Source organism: Ceratotherium simum, chromosome 13 (assembly GCF_057802395.1).
Source record: "Ceratotherium simum simum isolate JZ-2026a chromosome 13, ASM5780239v1, whole genome shotgun sequence".
Taxonomy (NCBI): Eukaryota; Metazoa; Chordata; class Mammalia; order Perissodactyla; family Rhinocerotidae; genus Ceratotherium; species Ceratotherium simum.
Window position 1 is genome coordinate 63,871,431 of NC_141912.1, and position 17,366 is coordinate 63,888,796.

At 41.7% G+C, this 17,366-nt stretch overlaps 1 protein-coding gene across 3 annotated transcripts in view; it reads left to right on the forward strand.

Annotated features, from left to right (window-relative positions):
* COL19A1 (collagen type XIX alpha 1 chain) overlaps positions 1–17,366 on the forward strand; it is a 297,117-nt gene that overhangs the window by 203,502 nt on the left and 76,249 nt on the right. For all 3 annotated transcript variants that reach the window (XM_014782544.2, XM_087437889.1, XM_087437888.1), the window contains one exon: positions 14,626–14,679. In XM_014782544.2, coding sequence (XP_014638030.2) covers positions 14,626–14,679 — 54 coding nt within the window. The remainder of the gene's footprint in view (positions 1–14,625; positions 14,680–17,366) is intronic.

Consider the following 17,366-nt stretch of genomic DNA (forward strand, 5'->3'; position numbering starts at 1 on the left):
GGAGCAAATATACTGGTTGACAGAACCACCCACATCCCTTTATGATGAACATATTTCTTATAAAATATTGGGTCCAATTTCCTGTTAACAAGCAGAGCTGATCTCACCTACACAAAGGAAAAAGCTCCCAATTCCCCCAGTACTGTCTGCCGTCTTGTTTTGAGGGAAACCAGTAAGTAGAGCTAGCTGTCTTGGACCGACAGTACCTGAAAATCCTCCGAGATGATGGTCGAGAGCAGTTTTGCAGAGAGGAGGCATGAGAGGACTCAGCATCTCGGTGGGGAAGGAAATCAACTAGCTCCTGAGGAAACAGGGCAGAGGTGAGGGGTGGACGGGGAGAGTTCATGACGGCACTAGTCTGCTCTAGGTGCTCCACTGCCACTGCCTCAGGCACCCTCACGACTATCATGAGGAGGAGGAAGTATCCTAATTTTATGGTGGGGTGAGGATGCTTAGAAACGTGCATAACCTGCCCAAGACCACACTAATGGGGGAGCCAGGGGCTGAGCCCTAAACCCACCTTATTCTACGAGACCCCAGGTGGGGAAGACCAGCTCCTAGTGTACAATGTGACTAGGATCAGCCTCACTTCATCATCATACACAGAACGTGGTTTGATTTTTCCACTGTAATTCGTGGCACTGTGTCCCTCAGGACAGTGGGATAGTGTAAGAAGACTGTGAGGAACCTGATGCTTCTCCTCACTAGCGTACCCTCAGACAATTCACTTGATGTTCCTACGTCTCACTTTCCTTCTCTGTAAATTTGCAATGATAGTAACTGCCTCCCCTACTTCCCATGGTTGCTGGGAGGATCAAATGCCATATACGTAAAAGAACTTGCTTGTAAATTAAAAGCTCTATCTAAATATAACTTAAATCCCATTACTACTGTTCTGAACATACGTTTACACATACAGTATTGTACACGGAAGAGATTGTCTTGAATCTGTAATTGAAACAACACATTTTTTTCCTTTTACAAATTTCCCCAAATCCGGTTAACAAAAATTTGAATGTCTTTCAATGAATTGGTAAAACGAGAGAGCTCATGCTCTGCAGATGGAATAGTTATTCTAGATATGTAAATATACTCATGAAGGGCTACAAAGTATCACCACCAGGTAACAGTAACAACCGGGTCTAAGTATTCAGTGATGTTTTCTCTCCTCTGATTTACAGCCTCTTCCTTGCTCGTGGGACTTGTTCATCCATGATCTGACCTGTTGCATTTTATCAGTTGGAATGTTCTCTAAATCTCAGCTACAATCCCTCACACTCTATAAAAATTTCTCTTTTCTTTGAAGCCTTCCAGTTATCTAAGTAGCATAAGCAATGGAACGTAGTGGCCTTGTGTTGTGATAATGAGACTTGGAAGGTCTCAAGACTTGAAATGCCTTAGTTTATTTCAAAGTATTCTGGTATTCTAGAGGAAGGCAGCTGGAAATGAGGCAGAGCAGGAGAATTTAACTAATGAGCCGTTAAAGGAAGTATGTATTAGCACAGCCATCTGACATTAACTCTACTCCTCATTCATCATCACTGTACAGGCATTTATTAAAAACCACATTAATTTTAAAATGTGTTATTATTTCTTTCTTACAGGCAGGGCTTTTGATTTCCGTTCATTTTTTTTCTGGTATTGTTTTTGTGCATTGTTTTATTATTGCAGTATGAGAATTGAGCAGTGGGCTCAAATGTGTCATATTTCAGTACACAGCAATTTATGTTGAAAACAGAAATTCAAGAAATTTGTAACATGGGGCAGCAGCTCCCTCTACTGTTTCCACTGGAAAAGCTGTAGGCAGAGAATGATACTTCACAGCCTTTTGGAAGATGTCCAAGGTATGGAAATTTTTCAGTGTTAGAGACTTAATGATAAATCCACATGATTTTCAATATTTATTTCCAGGAATTTGTTGTATTTTCTGCTTATTCTGTATTTTAAATACAAATGCTGTTTCATCGGCAGTCATTTTCAATGTCAATTTGATGCCCTTAGCTCATGGATCTCTAAAATGCCCATCTATTGTAAAGTGCTGATAAAACTCTACAGTGTTAATTTTGTGGGAGCTGACTCCAATGGAATTGATGGTTCTTTTCTAAAACAATATGACTTAAACGGTATACAACCATATTATTTCTATTTTAGCTCTAACTTTGGTGTAGAAGAACCTCTTTCACCTTTAAAGTATGAGTCATCACACAGTCCTGAAGGTGATGGTTATACAGCAGTGTCCACAGTTAACAGAGTAAATTTAGGGTCTGAAATTGAATTTGTTTATTCAACAAATACTTACTAACCATCTACCACGTGTTAATCACTATTACAAACACTGAGTATGCAGGGGATTAAAAACACGTAGCAACAGACAAACTGCCGACAAGGTCTCTCCCTTCGGTAACTGCACTCTGTTGTGTGGGAGGGGGAGCAGTGGTTCATAAGCAATTTCAGAGACAGAACGCTTTCAGTCTAGTGTGAGGTGCTGTGGGGAATAAACTGGGTACTGCGAGAGTGATTTGGAAAGAAGAGTTGTTACCCTAGTTAAAGTGGTCCAGGTGACATCTCTGAGCATCTACACGACATCACTTGGGAAGGAGGTAACCATTTGAGGGCCAGAGCAAGAACTGCCCAACCAGAAAGACCAGGACATGCAAAGGGCCTGAGGTAAGAAAGAGCTTGAGGTATCCAATAAACATAAAGGAGCTAGGAGAGAAGTAGTACCAGGAAGGATTTTGAAGCTGAGTGGCTTATATCATGTAGGGCCTCATGAGAGCAGAAGCGTGGGGGGAGGGGGTGTAAGTGGCAAGGAAAATAATCAACCAGTCACACCTCCCTTTTGAAAGTCTTAGTATGTGTATTTTTATCTAAGTGGTTAGATTTTTATTTTGATGTGATGATATTATTATTCTTACTGATAATGCTAAAAGAAACATCATTTTTAGCACATCACTTTTAGACTTTACATAGACAGGGAGTAGACTTGTTTGCTGGGAGAAAACAAGAAAACTGACAAAACTTTGATAGTAGCCCATTTAATTTCAGTCTTGCCTGAATCCAGTGGATATCACACTTTTCACTAAAGATGGAGAGAAGTCAGTTTTTTCCTTTTCCCCACAGCTAGATCTGAGGCTTCCTTTCCCATAGGCTATGATGGGGTCAGATGAACAGTTCTAATAATCAAAACACCTTAGAGCTAATGCCTTCCTACACCTGCACCCCGTTATCCATCACTCTCCCCAACTTTTATGTCTACCATCTCCAACTTTGTTTACTATGCACTGAGAACTCAAGGTGCAGAGCTTTTGTTTTCAGCCTGTGACGAGGTCCACCTCGAAAATAAGTTAGCGCCCCAGACGCATTTTGGACTGCTGGATAAGGTGGATGACAAAACGTGTCAGATTAAAACCTTTTCTTTCTTGTTAAGACACCTACATGCATTTTGAGCCTCACCACGTCTCAGTGGGAATCCAGTTCATATTTTCAGCGTCCCTTCTGGAAGCCTTGACCTGACCAGGGTTTGTCATGTTTCCCATTCTCCTTTCAGCAAAGAACCTTAGACTCTGTGCTCTATTAAATGACGAAAGGCTGTGTACCATAATGATAAGATCTCCTGAGAAAATGAACCTAACCATTTCCTTGAGTCAATGGGAATAGCAATTTCATTTCTTAATAAAAATAAGACTTCCTCAGATTTAAAAATAAAGACACGTAAGACCTATAAAATGGAGACATGGCCAGTTAATCATTTTTACTGCCACTTGTCCCCCACTGGGGTCATGGTCCCAGACAAGACAGCTGTTGCCAACATTGTTAAAATTCCAGTGTCACCTTGTGTGGCCACAGAGTCTGCAGTCCTGCATGAGAGGCAGCGGGGTAGCAGGCTAAGAATGTGGAAACTAGTACTTGGGTTCAATTCCCCAGTTACTTCTCCTTTTCTCTCCCTAAGAACAGCAGTTGGGGGACATTATTAGCCACTTTCTGACTTCCTAAATTTCTTACTAATTATAACTACAGTCTGGAGGAAGAGGATTTTATCTTCTTACAGCCACTGACTACTTTTTTCATCTGGGGTCTTGTTGATGAAACCAGCTGTTAGGACATCTGAATTGACCTGCATCACATAGAACAAGGATGGGGCAGAATACTTGAAATCCTTGATGTGGTCACCAAAGTTGTCGTTAGTTGGGCCAGTGCATGGATTAATCACCATTTCTTTGTGGTGGGCAAACATTAAGGTTTTAATAGATCTGATTGGCCTTTGAGAATACATTCAGAAAGCTAAATAATCTTATAGTTTGTGTTTGATGATACAGTTTCCAAAAGTATCTCCGTCCCGTATTTAGTTTTTACCACCATATAACTCTAGGAGGTAGGCAAGAAAAGGTTATCTCCATTTTAACAGGAAGAAACCTCTGGGCCTTGGGAAGTGAGGGCTTAGCTGGATCCATGCAGTGGGTGTTCTCTGCACAACTACAGCCTATGTTGGTCAGAGAAAAGACTAAAAAAGTTATGCAACTAGAGAAGCAACAAGTTCTCAGCATTCTCTGAGGGACCTGAAACATGGAAGGAAATTTGGTAGAAAATAAGACTTGAAGGGGCTTCAGCTCTGTCTGTAATTTCGTGAAAAAGTAAAAAGATCTGAAGCAAATATGGCAAATGGTGAGGATCTGACAACATTGGATTGTGGATTCATGGGGATTTATCATTTTATCTTCTATACTTTTCAGCATGCTTGACATGTTGTAAATTTATTTTAAGAAACACAAAAACCATCCTATGGGATTAGCAAAGGTTAATATCACTAATTCCTTCTTCACTGGCCTAGAGTGTCAGTATCTTCTCCTTTGCCTGAAATCCTTTGTAGAATGGGGCTAAGTGTTTTAAAAATGAAGTCATTAAGTATTTTTTCTAGAACTTCCCTAAGTGCGGCCTCTGTAACCAGGGGGTTCAGTTGAGCCAAGAATTGTTATTTGCAGATTTATCATTAGTACGACCAGTAGATCAAAGAGAAACCTTAATGTCACACTTTTGAGTTGAAAGTGGAGACTACAATCACCCCAAAATAAAACCTACAGATTGCTCATTTTGCTTTTTTCTGGAGCTGTCCAGAATGTCCGCAACTATTCGATTCTATTCTGCACGTGCACTTGGCCTCTGTGTAACTTGGCAGCGTACAAGCCAGGGCCGTCAGCCTGGTTAAGTCCCGGCAGTTTGCCTTGGAAATCGCATTTTCTCTGCACAGGAAGCATTGTCGTTCTACCAGCGCTTTTAAAGAGAGGGAACATTATCACTTAATTACAGTAAACGGAAACTCAGAGCATCAATGGGTGCAGGCTGTGAAAGCCGCTTCCCTCCTGGTTTGGGTGGTGCACTGAGAGATTCCTGAAGTCAGACAAGGGGGTGGCGGCACAGCTGTTCCTCAGATGTAGGTTTTGTTGGTGGTGAGCTTTTGGGGACACCACTGGATACAAACAATTTGTTTTACACGTACCCATTCTTGCTAGTTTTCACATCCCTGTGGCTTTTCTCACCTTGCGTTGGGTCAATGATGTTGCTTCTGCCGGGCCGAGAGGCTCTCTGCGGGTTCCTGCTGCCCCCTCTATTGCAGGAAGCTGACAAATAACCTCGTTCCTTCTGCAGGACGCACGGGGGAGAGATGAGTATGAAATGTTGTGTGGATGGATAAGCAGAATGGCAGCATTAGAGGAGGAATTGTTTTTTCCCTAAACATCATGCCATGGAAATCAGTCAAAAATACCCCTCTATCAACAATGCAGTGGGCTTTATACCACTTAGATGGATTTGTTTCATGGTATCAGGGAAAATAAGCTCGTTTAAAAATGATTTTTTTTCTCCCTTGGGAAATAAAGTGTTAAAAACTTATGAGCTTCATAGCATAATTTAGAAAATCTGCTTTTATAAAATGGGTTAATTATACCCATTGAATGCGTTCACTGTCACAGCGTCATCCTCCCACTCCTGTTCCAAAATGACAAGTAAAACCAGAGACTGTGCAATTTTGGAAAACAATCAGGTCACATATTGAGCATTTTGCTTATTCATACAACCATAAATGGCCTATGCTTGAGTTCCCTCAATTACACAGCTCAGTATGCAGGCCAGAAGAGGCGAGCCCGGCTCAAGTGAGCACTTCCTGGAATACACAGAGGAATGAGTTTGAAAAATGTCCAAAGTGGCAGATGTGAAAAATTCTCATTCAAGATCCAGAAGCCACCTTTGCTGCAATCCCTCACCTGTTAATTGCACTGCTGCTGAATTTCTGAACCAGGGATGCTGGCAGTGTCTTAGACTGAGACACCTAGGAACCATCGATCTTTCAAGTGTGGTGCAGGTATATGCCACTGTACAGGGGAGTGGCTGAGGCAAGAGAAGATCATGGATCACAGTGCTGCTCAGGATTTCCAGAGATGCACCAAGAATGAATGTGTGGCTGCTGGCTTCCAACAAAACTGCTATCACCTTTTTTAGAGGAAGTCCCCAGAAGATGTCCTCGACAAGTGCTTAAAACCAGTGTATTGTTGTCTCACTTACTTCAGATCCCCAGAATGCCAGTACACAGATCTCTCCTCCACCACAGATACAATGGCACTGTTTTGGTCTTATTTGAAGAGTCTTTCATTTTCTCTACTAAGTGGGAAAACTTTGCCACAACTGTTCTTCACTGCAATTTCATGCTCATAGGAATTGCAGCCTATTGAAATCATCCCCAAGCAATATTACTGTCTGGGTTAGCTTGTCTTTTTCCGTCTCCTTTGGCTTTTTTTAATTTTTATTTTTCTTCCACCATCTCCTAAACGCTAAGAGTCTTTATCCCTCATTTGGTGTCACTTGAACTTTAAATGTTATTTAAGGTGTTGATTAAGATAGCCAACTTCTTTCCTTTTCCCTCTCAGAATTCTCTCTCTCCTTCTCTCTCTCGAATCTAAGCCCTCCATGATTTCTCCATTTCTCTGTGTCTGCATGTGGTTCCTCTCCCTTATCCTTACCCTCCTCCCCTTCTGGTCACTTCCCTCTTGATCTCTCCTTGTCCTCCAAATCTACACCCCATCCCAGAGCTCTCTTTGCTTGGCCCTTATTGATTCTGTATCTCATTAAGGGATCCTGTGATCTCTTACGGGTGAATGCTCTGTTTGATTTATTTAGCCAGCTTTAAAATGATTGATATTTTATTTTCCTGTCTGTCATCCCTCTTGAGGCAGATAAAGGGAAGGGTTAGAGGTCAAAGCTTTGGGGTCAGGCTGACTTGGGTTGAAACCTAGCTCTTGTCGACTGGTTGTATGACCTTGGGTAAGATGGTTAACAGTCTGTTTTGTGTAAAATAAGGGTAATTCCGGCCTCACTGGATTGTTGTAAGAGTAAAATACAATGATCCATGTGCCTGCCACAGTCACTACTTTCAAAGGGTAACTATTGTTATCTGTTAATATTATTATCATTAGCCCATTTTATCGTTCTCTGCCATCTTCTCATTATTTTTGTCTTTCTTTCCCAGGATTTAGTCCATCACCTGCCATTTCTAAAGCAAAAGGGTTGATACCTGTTCGATTCTTTATTATCATCCCCTTGTAACTCTTCTGTCTGCTTTGCTCCCTTCCTATCTATTTCCTCTGTTAGGGTCTTTATAGAGAAACTTCATCCATCCAAGAACGTTGACCTAAATATATCCGTTGTTATATTCATCATCCTGAAAAACTTGTTAGATTCAATTTTCAATGTGAATGAAACCACTTGAAAACATCTATTTAAGGATGAGCTCTCTATGTCTTTGTGTATTGGCCAAATGAATGAAATATGTCCTTCTGATTTGCTGAAACCTGAGTTTTCCCTGAGCTTATTCCTATTTGAGTCCCACTTCCTTTAATCAAAGTTACCTGAAGACTTGACACAAAGAAGTAGCTCCCTTTCTCAGACCCGCGTGCTGGAAAGTGAGAGCCCAAGGCCTGTCAGTGGTCTGGGCAAAGAGGCTTCTCAAGGATCTTCCTCCTCCCTTTTCTGTGCCCCTTCCCTCTCCTGTCCCTTCTCAAACACCATCCCCTCACTCTTCTCCTTTTCTATTGCATCCAGCTTGCTGTCAGGAAATCTTTAATTAATGATTCCTAGGAATATATTAGAGTGAGACAACTCTTAGACTTGGTTCTAGCATTGGTTTATTATGTGATTTGGGGAGAAATCTCTCAGTTTTTCCATGTCAGATGGAAAATATAATAATACCCACCTCACTTAGTTATTATGAGAATCAAATAAGATCACGTATTTTGCAATCACATCACCCTGCCACCCAAGAAAATATAAGTAAAATACGTTTAGGATCATCCTGAGCTGTCTAAACATGAAACATTAGGATTACCTGTCCCAGTAACGTTTGCATTTTAGCAGGTGATAAAACCCAGCATCAAATAAAGCAAACTTTCTTTGTGAAGTTTTAGGCATAAACCAGAAAGTGGGTGAGATATTTTCAGGAACAAGAGCTCCTTCGAGGGAACCTTAAATTTCACATAATACATACTATCTGGCCCACCTTCCCATTGTAATCCCAAAAAGGAGAGCTTGAGGTCTCTGTGTTGAAATGTAAACATAGTATAAACATTCAATGAGTCTTCTCCTGGCTTCAGAAACCGTATTTTGCAGTTTGAGAGTTTCAGCAATTTGGGCGGAGTGGGGGGGGGGAGGGAGTGTGAGTATCTCCTTAGTCACTAAAAATTTGTAGCAGAAGCATTCTCAGAAAAATAAGCCATTATAAAATTACAACTGTTTAACTTACATAATTAAATCCCGAGAGACAATGAAAAACAATTTCATTTAGAGCAAATATTTAAGGTAAATAAAAGGATCTGTGTTTAAAAGAAAAAGGAAATGACTTCCCAAATACTTTCTACGTAAGAGTATTATTGATTTTTCTCTCCGAGTTAGGATACAACTTTCTATGTCGTAATTCTGGTCAAAAATCCATCCATAAGCTCTTTTCTACTTGATCAGAACTCACTGCAGCTTTGTTTTCAGTTCCATAACCAGATTCTTAGATTAAGCTAAATCTATTGGCCTGTCTTCGTGAGTTTGAAGCAGCAAGACCTCTGTTCGGTGTGCTACCGTTTGGTCTCAGTTTCTAACTGAGACCAAAACCAGCAGGCAAGAAATTGGCTTTCCCCTCAGAACTTTTCTTGTAATTCTATTAAATTCAGCAAACATTTGGGGGAGTGGGGAGCTACTATGTAGCACATCCTGTGTTATGATAAGATAAAAAAGATGGAAACTCCTTGTCTTCAAGGAGTTTTCATTCCAATTGAGATGACAGATTTGTACACAAGCCACCATGATCAGTCTAAATGTGCTTTACCAAGTTACACATAATGTTATAGACAGAAATAAATATAAGAGAAAAACTCATTCTGACATTAGCTTTTCCAACAATTGCTGTATATTGAAATATGCTTTGTCTTACCATTCCTATGAATGAGTTCAGGCTTCCAAATGATACTTTTTTTAATACCAAGGGAAAAATAATTACTGATCTCTGCCTTTTCTACTAGCCATTACAAAATTGGAAATGTTTCTTGAAAATTAGCCCAAATGACTTTCCAATAACAAACTTTCGATCTGTTCTTACAGCAAAGCTATTTTTCCATGTTTTGAAGAGAGTTGATTAGTACAACTTTCTTCACAGAGGTTTTTGGTATTTCAAAGGTCATTACTGAAGTTAATTGGAAACCCACAGGGCCAGAAGGCAGCTGTGTGTAACCTGAAAATATGTGTTTGTGGATCCTGAAAGCAGCTCTAATAGGAGACTGAAGAGCTGTGGTTCGTGGGGTAGTGGCACCTAGATGGCTCAGGGGGCTGAGTCAGCAGTTATGAAGAACTGGAGGATGCTTTTACAGAAAAGGGAGAATGGAAAACAGCTCAAGAGGGAGGGTCAGAGAGGGAGCCGAGAACTGAGGAGCTGTGGGGATCTCGCTTCAGAATATGTAGGTGTGCCAGAGCTGAGTCAAAAGGCCGAGCCCTGACTTGCACAGAGAGCTTGCAGCAACGCTGAGGGAAAGGAGAAGGGCGAAAGCAGAGATCTTAGAGCCAAGTGCACTACATGAACTGGCTGAAAAGTGGAAGTGCAGCCAAGACCAGGACTGAAGACGTGGTTTTTAGCACAGAACTCTTCCCATCTTTTAAACTTTAGGAACCTGTAGTGAAGACCGAAATCTACTAAGAGGACGACAATGCAAACAGCTCCTCATTTTCATGCTGTGCTTCTGATGACACTGGTGGCAGACATCATGATATTTCTCTGTTTTCCACCTCTAGCAAGATTTTAGCCCAAAATGATCTTTTTAAATGCTTTAAACTATTGCTGAGAGTATATGCTCCCAGACTGAATGTAGCTTTACTTCACTTTGTCACACCAGGCATGGTTCTTTGTGGTAGGAAACAACATGAAGATCTCTCCCCACACCAGCGTTATAGACCTCGCAGATAATTACGCATGAGTGCAGTTGGGCTCTGAACAGGTGTGTCGCCCTGGAGTTCATGAGCATCTTAAAGCTGCTCTATGATTGTGCACTCATCACATTGACTCAGATGCCCTGTCTCCCATCCCAAAACAGATAGGGGGAAGCAGAGCTGCATAAGAGATAGACGTTATGTAGCCATGATCTCTGTATAGCTGTGTCGCAGGTCATTATCATGAGCCAGATATTGGGATGCTTTTTCTTTTCATAAACTTTCAACTGGTTTTCCTAGTAAAGCTCCACAGAGCATTAGCCAAGGCTGACATGCCCTCCATAGCTGGCCTGTCTTCTCCGCTTGCCCTGGGTCATCCAAGCATCTCCTTGATGAGTCCTTACAAATGCAAACCTGAGAAGGTGCCTCTCAAGTGCCCTGGAGCATCTACTAACACTGTGTGGTATAGGAGACCTGTCACTTACCACAAGTCTTTAACTTCTTCCTCAGAATTGATGGATATGATAGTCTACAAGACTGACAGCTCTTGCTAAACTTGCAAACAAATGACTCCTTGCCTTGTTTTGCACCAGAATAGAAAAATAGCACATCTCCTGGGCATATGGCTTCAGGACAGCCACCAATTCCAAGACCCCCAGGTCGACATTGTTTCTCTAACAGTGAACAGAGTTGCTCTTGGCATTGATGTGCACAGCATTTCTCTGTGGTCACTGTCCCCACACCGACTGAGGTTGTGTCTTTCTGACAGTTTTAGAACAACCCAGGGAGTCAGTGTGGAGGTAGACCGCCCGAGGACTCTGTGATGCGGTCTTCTGTCAGTCGCTGCAGGGTTTCCTCAGCCCTCTGGGAGGGTTTGTGTAAAGTATTGGCTGCAGGTGGACTGTTAGCTATAAATCTCTGTGACATTCAACTTGAAATTTGTGGTACCCAAAGTATCGCAGTGACTAGAAGAACAGGAAAGCAGATGTCATCATAAATGCTCATCAGCAGACTAAGTAGTAGAGCCTAAAACTTCGGATTGACCCCATTTGGAGCACCACTTTATGGACATGACATTTTATGGCAAGAACAGAACATGAAAATGTGGAGGTAACTTGTATAGGCTGATTAATCTTGTGGATACCTTCACAATATTGTTCCAGCTCTTCTACTGGCCAGTGGCTGTGTTCAGTGAGCTCCACTCCTGCTGCTGTGTTTAGACAGCAGAGCTACAGTGAGCTCTCCTACCCCACCCCCAATGGTATGCTCAACAGCAAGATCAGGATTCTGGATGAGGAATATATTCCATGTTTATGGAACAGAGCTGGACGCTGCAGGCAGATAGCCAGTTTGTAAAAGATCAGACCCAATTGTCACTCAGTTTTTTAAAAAATCAGCACCATCCTACTCTTCTCGTCCACACTGCTGCCTGCTCTGTGCCATGTGACCCCGCCACACTGCTCCCTCCCCTGCCCCTTTTTCCTCCCTGCCTTCCAGAGCCCCTTTGAAGACTCCCACTTCTTATATCCTTTGACCCCCTGCTCTCCCGACCTCTGCAAACAAAGATAAGCTGCATTTTGAGTTAGTTAGGGATTGGGAGGAATTTTTTGGAATGTTCAAGCATAATCTCCCTACCATGGGTTGAGAATACATGAAGACAGATGGGACATGCAAGGAATAGACAGAGACCCCTCTCAGCTGTACAGCAGGACTACATCTAAAGGCACAGTGCTCGTTTCCTCCCCTCCTGCACCAAGTGCGGAGTACAAGTTTTGTTGATTTTTTTAAAATTTCAGTATAGTGAGTAGCACATGGAAGAGTGGTTACCCAGTGTTCTCAGGACACAGTCAGCATGATAAAAAAAATTGCTGTAGTGGTCAGCCCAGTGGCACAGTGGTTAAGTTCACATGCTCCACTTTGGTGGCCCAGGGTTTGCAGGTTCAATCCCGGGCGTGAACCTACGCACCGCTCATCAAGCCATGCTGTGGCAGGTGTCCCACGTATAAAGTGGAGGAAGATGGGCAGGGATGTTAGCCCAGGGCCAATCTTCCTCAGCAAAAAGAGGAGGATTGGCAACGGATGTTAGCTCAGGGCTAATCTTCCTCACCAAAAAAAAAGAGAGAGAGAGAGAAAAAACTACTGCAAAGATTATTTTAGGCTGAGAGTCTGCTTTTACGTGAAGATAGTAAAGTAGATGAGAACTGAGTCTGGGCCCGGCTGCCTACCTTAAGTATTAGCCCTGCCACTTACCTGTGATGAGACCTTGGGCCAGTTAACAATTTCTAACCCTCACTCTCTGTATTTTTGAACTGGACATAATGATGGTACATACCCATGGTGTCATTGTAGGGATTAGATGAGTTAATCCATATAAGCCCCTGGTATAATGCCTGGCCCATAATAAGCACTATATAACTGTTTGCTATTGTTATTTGATTGATTCTTCTGCTCTATTTGAGAGACGGTACTATTAATTACTCTGCTATATTTGGAAGCCTTAATTATTAAGACTCTCACATTTAACTAGGATGAACGTATATGAAGCTAAATTTACCCACCACGTCACTCTTCTTTGATCTGACTGGCCTTGTTATCAACAGGAATTCACCGTTCACCCAGTGCGTACTATGCATATACCCCTCAGCTACCTGTTGATGCTACTACATATGATATCTAAAATTTCTCCTTGCCTAATTATACAGTTGCAGAAGGATCAATGTGTATGGAATCTCATGTCTCGTGAGTTTCAAGACTGAGTTTTTAACTTGCATCTTCTTAGGTAGAAACTTTGTGCAACAACCTCCAACTCAGTGATTGCTTTCCTCGTTATTTCATCTAAGTGACCTAGAATACTTTACGCAAAGCTGGCTGATAGAAAAAGAACATGAAAAATATATAATGCCAAGAGAATTCCTTTCTGACATTAGCTCTGCTTTTATTCAGCAAGGTAACAGCATCGTTTGTCTTTCTGATCATAGTCAGCTCCGTTTCTCGTGAGGCCTATTATTTTCTCAGGAGTTACACTAGCCTGTTCCAGGCATCCATCACTGCATCTTTGTGTCTTCCACCTCTGTGTGCACAGTGCAGAGGTTTCATGTTAGAGGAGATCTTCAGCCACAAGCCGTTCATAGGAAATACTGGTCATAAATGTTAACCGACATTCATTTTTTCAGTATACCTGGGGTGTTACCTGTATCAGTGAGTGCAGCTAGCAGTTGTTCCTTAAAATTTTTGTTCACTTTTCAAAGCTTTCATTCCCTTTTTTGAAAAAATCATCTTTGTTTAACAGTGATGTTTGGTTTGCTCAATCATAATCTTTCTTTGTCTTATCTTCTGAGGCAAAATGTCAAGGACTTTGCCTCTATAATATTTTCTCTCCTCCTAGGAGCTTTCAAGATGATAAAGAGAAGAAATACGCAATCTCTTTTCTGCAATAGCTGACTCTCTCTTGGCTTGAACTACTTAATTTAAAATAATGCTAAGTTTTGTGTTTTCTTATGGCCTTCTCCCCAAAATGTAATCCCTGAAAAACTTGGAAAACTCTTCTCATCCTCTCTTCCTGGAAGTTTTGGGTACAGACAAATATCTTCTTACCTGTCTTCCCAAAGCTCAGCATAGTGCTTAATGAATGTTTTCATGTCAACTGAAAACCACGAGTACTTAAATGTCTTAAGTCTGAGGTTTTAGAGAAGACATCTTTTTTTGGCCTGAAAGTCCATGTGCAGCCCATTTTCACTCAATTCAAAAGAGTAAAGCAATAGAAAAAGTATTTTTTTCCTATATTTTCTAAGTTAATAACACATGGGCACACATTTCTATGATACATTGATCAAACTCTTGTAAGGAGTGTCAAAAATAAACTGAAGCTACGACCTCCTCCCTGAAGGAGTTTTATGGTACAATTCCTTTTAATAAAGAATATGCTGATGGCTAACCTTCTGCTAAATGTTACATGTCCCCCTTAGGAACCTCTGGGTTCGTGCACGGTTTAACCTTGAAATACCTTTAGGAACCTGATAAGTTAATGCCTTGTAATTCTCTGCTAATTAAAATGTTTGACTAAACAGACTCTTCTTTTTCTTAAATAAGATTTCAGGAGTTCCTAGACACATTATTTAAAATCACACTGTTTTGGTAAATGTTGACATATTTATCTTTGATTTGTGTCTAATACAGGGACCTCCTGGAATACAAGGAGTACAACAGACTCTTGGTGGATATTACGACAAGGTTTGACCTCTTTTTTTCACATCCTATATACACAGAGATTTTATATGGTTGTATTTTTGAAAAAAATATACATTAATTCCTAACTGCTCAGACTTTAAAACATAATCACATATACTTAACAACTTTCCATACTGAAAATATGTTTCCCAAAAAAAGGTATTTTGCACAGCATCTTTTTACAAAACCAGGATATTATCATTATAAATTTAAAAAAATTTAATTCAAAGTTTTCAAAATTTCATGCAAAAAATTACTGCAGAAATCATGTTTCACCATCGATAATGTCGTACATCTAAATCTCTGAGGGCGGGAAGAGATTACTTGCTGCCTTGAAGCTCTGGGTAGCACAGTAGGTGCTAGATTTCTGGTCAAAACCATCGGTGCTGCACTGAAATCTCAAGCAGGCCTTGACAGACCACAGGTCATGACCAGGGGTCCCTGCCTTCCGGGGAGGAGCCACTTTTAACCTCCCCGAGGTTTTTAGATTCTAGTTCGGATGGATGGAATACTGACATGGAAGCATCCGAGTGGCAAAAGGCAAGACAGTTTTGCTCCCCATTCTCCAAGGAGGCAGAGCGGAGGGAGCGGAACGGGTGCTGGCAGCGAAGAGAGACTCTGCGAGCTGAGTGAAACCATCCGCTGGTCCTCAGTCAACACCAAATACCTGGGGTCTGATCTCTCAGCGTGGGGCGTTCTTTCCACACGGTTCCTTGTATACATAATAGCTTATCGTTGATACGGGCCTGGTGAGTAATCGCGCCACTACACAGAAGTATTCGGAGACACTCCCCTTGGTGTCTGTCCTCTGTGTTCTGGCTTTCCCTTCCTATCAATTCCTCAGACTACCATTATTCCTCTCTGTTTAGAAATCCCCAAGACACACTCTGTGCCACAGAGGCCTGGAAGACAGCAGTTGCTCCGAAAAGTGTTTATTAAATGAGAAGCTAATTAATTCAAAATCCCAATTCTTCTCTCAGATTAAGTTCAGCATAAGGACCTAGATAATTTGTGGTGGATAAATTTAAAGTCAAAAGTGGGAAAAGTTTGTTACACTTCCTAAGTAATCCTATCTTAAATTTTCTCATTCAGTTAGATTTTCCAGGGAGTATTGTATTAGGAAGAATGTCTGGGGTATATTTTATGATTCTTATTAAATATTTTCTGAATAGACCTATACTACATTTTTCAAAACATTAGGGCTTGGCACAAGTGAAAAAACTGAGCGAAGCACATCTAAAATTAATCAACTAAAATACAATGCTTTTCTGTAATGACATCTACTGTTACAAAATGGGATTTATCATAAATGCTTCAAAATAATGAGAGTGAGTTGGCTGTGATGTCACAGTGTCAGCTAGAAAAACTTGAAGAACACACTACATCACTATCACCCTTGGTATAAAATTTACCAAGTTGCTACTCAGCTACTTAAATATTTGCTATTCCTTGCAAAACTTCTAAAGCTCATATATTTACAGGTCTCCCAACACTACTGCTGTATATAGTTTATCTTGCTGATAAGTCAGTTCCCCTTTAAATGAAGATATATGGAGCATTGATATTTTAGAGTCTGAAGTTGAGAATGTAAAATTTTAAACTTTAAGGTTATGTTTCAAAAAACTGCTGACCAGAGCAGGTGAGTGGAGAGTCTTGCTAGTAGCAAACCTGGACTTTGAACTTAGCTGTTGACTCCCCTAAAGGAACTCCAGCCTCCTTATCACATGAGAGGATGAGGGCTCACAGGTATTTAGTCCACAGGTGCTCAAGGTGTGACTTCAGAGCTGGAGCATAACTGGTCAAAGGGCAGAGACCACAGCTTTTCTTCCCCAGATGATGCATTACAGCCGTTTAGCATCAGAAGGCTTTAGACCCATCTAGGAATTAATGGAACGTAACTTCCCAAAGACTTGACTCTTTCCTTCTGAGAGAGTTAGAGCGGTTACACTGAGGTCCCACCATGGTGGATGGAGGAGGCGGGCCCACCTTCCCAGGACCCACCAACCTACCTTTCTGGATTGTAACCACCTCCTCCTCACCCTCAGCTTCACAAAGGAAAGGGCCAGGTGTGCCATGAGGAGCAAGATGCGTGTTTTCACTTGGTGGTGCCCCCCCCCTCCCCACCCCATCTGGTTTTGGATGCTGAGATTGTTTCAGTTTGCAATTCATTGCTGCCTGGTGGCCTGGCTATTGCAAATGTGCACACAGAGAGAGGGGGGCCTGAGTGAAACTTTCCTGGAGGTTAAATAATGGACCATGTATTGAGACATACAAAGTGACATTCCAAGGTTAAAATAATCTTCCCTTTGAAATTGGCATTGATTGATGTAATGGTGCACTCGAGTCCCGGACCTCAGCTCCTCAGCCTGCAGCGGCCCCAGCAGTCCTGCAGCCTGGATTCTGCTGAAGCAGCCGCCCTTGGAGGACGAGTGGCAGACTACTCATATACGTGCCCTCTCATCCTAAACTAAGAGCCCGGGGCTCCTTCCCGAGCCCCAGGAATCCTCAAAGGCAAAGGAATCTGGACCCTGCACAAGAGTTGATTTTTTCCCTATAATTTTCCTCATGTCATTGGAGGGAGAAACTCAGACATAAGCAGCCCTCTCCCCTCACTGCATGCATCAAAACGGGAATGGGGAAGAAAGACAGGAGGTGAGGGACGAGAGACGAAGGAGTGAGGTCCAGAAGAC